This window comes from Micromesistius poutassou, assembly GCF_964030765.1.
Source record: "Micromesistius poutassou genome assembly, chromosome: 14".
Taxonomy (NCBI): domain Eukaryota; kingdom Metazoa; phylum Chordata; class Actinopteri; order Gadiformes; family Gadidae; genus Micromesistius; species Micromesistius poutassou.
The window spans coordinates 6,146,102-6,148,974 of record NC_140284.1 but is presented as its reverse complement, the minus strand read 5'-3'; the positions used below and the strand labels follow the sequence as shown (position 1 = coordinate 6,148,974).

General features: G+C 40.3%; 1 protein-coding gene across 1 annotated transcript; it reads left to right on the top strand.

The window, feature by feature from the left end:
- Positions 1 to 553: 553 nt before the first annotated feature.
- Positions 554 to 2,820, top strand: tpt1 (tumor protein, translationally-controlled 1). Its single transcript, XM_084478632.1, has 6 exons — positions 554 to 691; positions 1,072 to 1,145; positions 1,735 to 1,922; positions 2,007 to 2,112; positions 2,193 to 2,309; positions 2,412 to 2,820. Exons 1-6 carry the CDS (start codon positions 664 to 666, stop codon positions 2,412 to 2,414), a joined length of 516 nt encoding a protein of 171 aa, XP_084334758.1. The 5' UTR covers positions 554 to 663; the 3' UTR covers positions 2,415 to 2,820.
- The last annotated feature ends 53 nt before the right edge of the window (positions 2,821 to 2,873 follow it).

Below are 2,873 nucleotides of genomic sequence, written 5' to 3'. Positions count from 1 at the left end.
TTTGTGGCTTTTTATATACATTTTGTGGTTAATTTAAGCATTCTTTCCACTTAACTGACCTAGATGATTAAATTATTGTGAAGATTTGGTTTTGTGACCTTAACTATAATGCTGATGGTGAAGATATACTGGTGGCTTAAATGCAGCATTGTGCAAAGACAACTGCATCGATCACGTTAGAATGGATGATGTTGCACAATTCTCAAGTAGCATACTTTTGCTTCAATATAAACGTTTACAGCTACCCTTTTTAGAAGAAAATCGTAATATTTAAATAAATATTAATTAAATATGAATGCAAATAAATGGATGGGGAAAAAAACTGATGGTAATATACATTGACATTGACTAGATTATAACTTCCTTTCTCCGGCTTATATATCTTTTTGAGAAAAGACGGGTAGGTGATTGATTATCTTGTGTGAACTATTTTCGTGTGTAATATGTGTGTACATAGAAAAAATAACTAGAAATAGATTGCGTTTATGTAACACTCCAGCCACGAGGTGGCAATATCGCGTGGCGTCCCTTTTAATAGCTACGTCACCACGATGCCGTGTAAATGTTCCGTCTGAGGCCGCATCGGTCTTTTTCTCGTCAGGTCCCGTCGTGGTGGGAGGTTTGCCGTTTTGTCCCGCAGTATCTTAACATCAGTCCGTCAAAATGCTGATCTACAAGGACATAGTCTCAGGTATGAAAAGACCGGATTCAACGACTTGGGATTTTGTTTAAGCTGTTTCACCGACTTGGGTTATTCTCAACACATTTTCTCGAGCCGCTGTGCTAACGATGCTAATCAAAATGTCCGTCATGCTAACATAGCCTACTTGGTCATTTTGGATTCGTCAGCCAAACCGTTTTTTTATTTTCTGTGTTCTATGTCATCGTTTCAAAAGCAGTCTTTCTAAACCGTGTGGTTCAAGTATCTGAGTTTTATTCAACATTGTCGTTTTTTTGTCATTGTTTTGTGTGATCATCGTGGCTGTTTGCCGCGTAGCCATTGCCGCCTAGCGTTGCCTACAGTTCATGGCGTTTTAATTCTTACATCTAAAACGGTTTCTCTCATCGCAGGTGATGAGATGTTCACCGACATCTACAAGATCAAGGAAACTGAAGATGGGTTTTTCATCGAGGTGGAAGGATCGGTGAGTGTATATTTTACAACTTCCTGGCTGATAAGATGGGGAACCGGGCTCATTTTCTGCGGCAATGCCACTGACTTTAAATAGAAGTTCAGACCTGATGTGACCATCACTTTGTACATCGGTCCACGGCTACATTATCTTAAACACTTAAAAGGTATAGATGTAAATGTACACGTTTTAAAGTCCATACCATTGGACCGGCAACTTTCTTCCTTTCCGCCTGTGTTACCGTCACACTAAAGGCACGTCCCGGTGTTGACTCATCGAGGATCGGGTCCTATTGCCCCTACTGCGCACCAACGGAAGCACGTCCTAGGAAGTATTCAAATCGACAACATCGAATTGAGTCGGCGTCTTCGCGATCGCCAATATGACGTTGAATTGGAAATCTTCAGCCTAACCTGTATGCAACAATGTTTGCTTACGTGTTTAATTTGCAATGGCATGTAGTGTCTTGATAATTACTTGAATGATTTCTCGTCAATGTATTTTGTGAAACGGCCTGATCTCTGAGTAAGGAACTACAATATGTGATGTCAAGATGATCTCAGGCTACACCAAAATGACCCTAATAACTGTTTGTGTTCAGATGGTCACCAGGTCGGGGGATGATATCAGCGAATCTCTCATCGGTGGAAACAAATCTGCAGAAGAACAGGTGGAAGACTTCGACAAAGTCACAGAATCGGGTGTGGATATTGTGCTCAATTCAAAACTGCAGGAGACCATTTTAAACAAGAAAAGCTTCAAAGTCTACATCAAGGACTACGTCAAGGAGTAAGTCTAAAATGGTAATTTGTCAGTTGCACTAGTCAAATGCATGTAATGTACGATTAAAAGTATACCTTTTTGTTTATTTAGACTCACAGCCAAACTGGCGGAGACAAACCCACAAAGAGTGGAACCTTTCATGAAGCAAATTGGCGACCGGGTCCGGGATATCATGGCTAACATTAAGAACTACCAGGTAAAGACATACACTCGTTTGTCAGTGGCAGCATTTATTTTGTTGCAAAGACTGGCTGCCATTTAACTATTTCTCATCAGTTTTTCACAGGTGATTCAATGAACCCCTTGGGCATGTTGGGCATGCTTGACTTCCGTGAGGATGGCGTCACCCCATTCATGATTTTCTTCAAGGATGGTCTGGAGATCGAGAAAGTTGTACGTACTATATTTTCAGTCTGCTTGTAATCATGGTGGTTATTTTGAATGTTTAGTGCATTTCAGATTAAAGAACAAATCTTTTTTTTTTTCCCTCTACAGTAACAACTCAAAGACCCCTTTGGCTTTTCTTGCGGCTTTTGAATGGACTTACGGATATGGGAAAGAACCTGGTCTTTATCAACCCAAAGGAATTATTTGTGCAGTCCACTGATTATTGACATTATGGCCCACAGTATCGGTAATGCGAGTGAATTTTCATCTAATACACGAGTTGTCAATTGTATTTTTTCATCACTTAATTGAAGACACAGAAGCAAGAAAATTGGGCTCTGCTTTTTATCTTGCATGAACTTTGCTTCTTGATGATTCCAATCTTCCATTCTGCATCATGTTTTCTGTGGGGCTGATTGGCTTACCCTCATCACCGTCTGCCTTGTCTGACGGCATGCAATTTACCATCTCCCTGACTGAGTATGATTCTGGTTTTAAATAAAAACCTTGAAACGTCTGTTTTGGAATGACTTAAGGAAACACTTCACCCAAAAACGTCCCTAGTGAAGT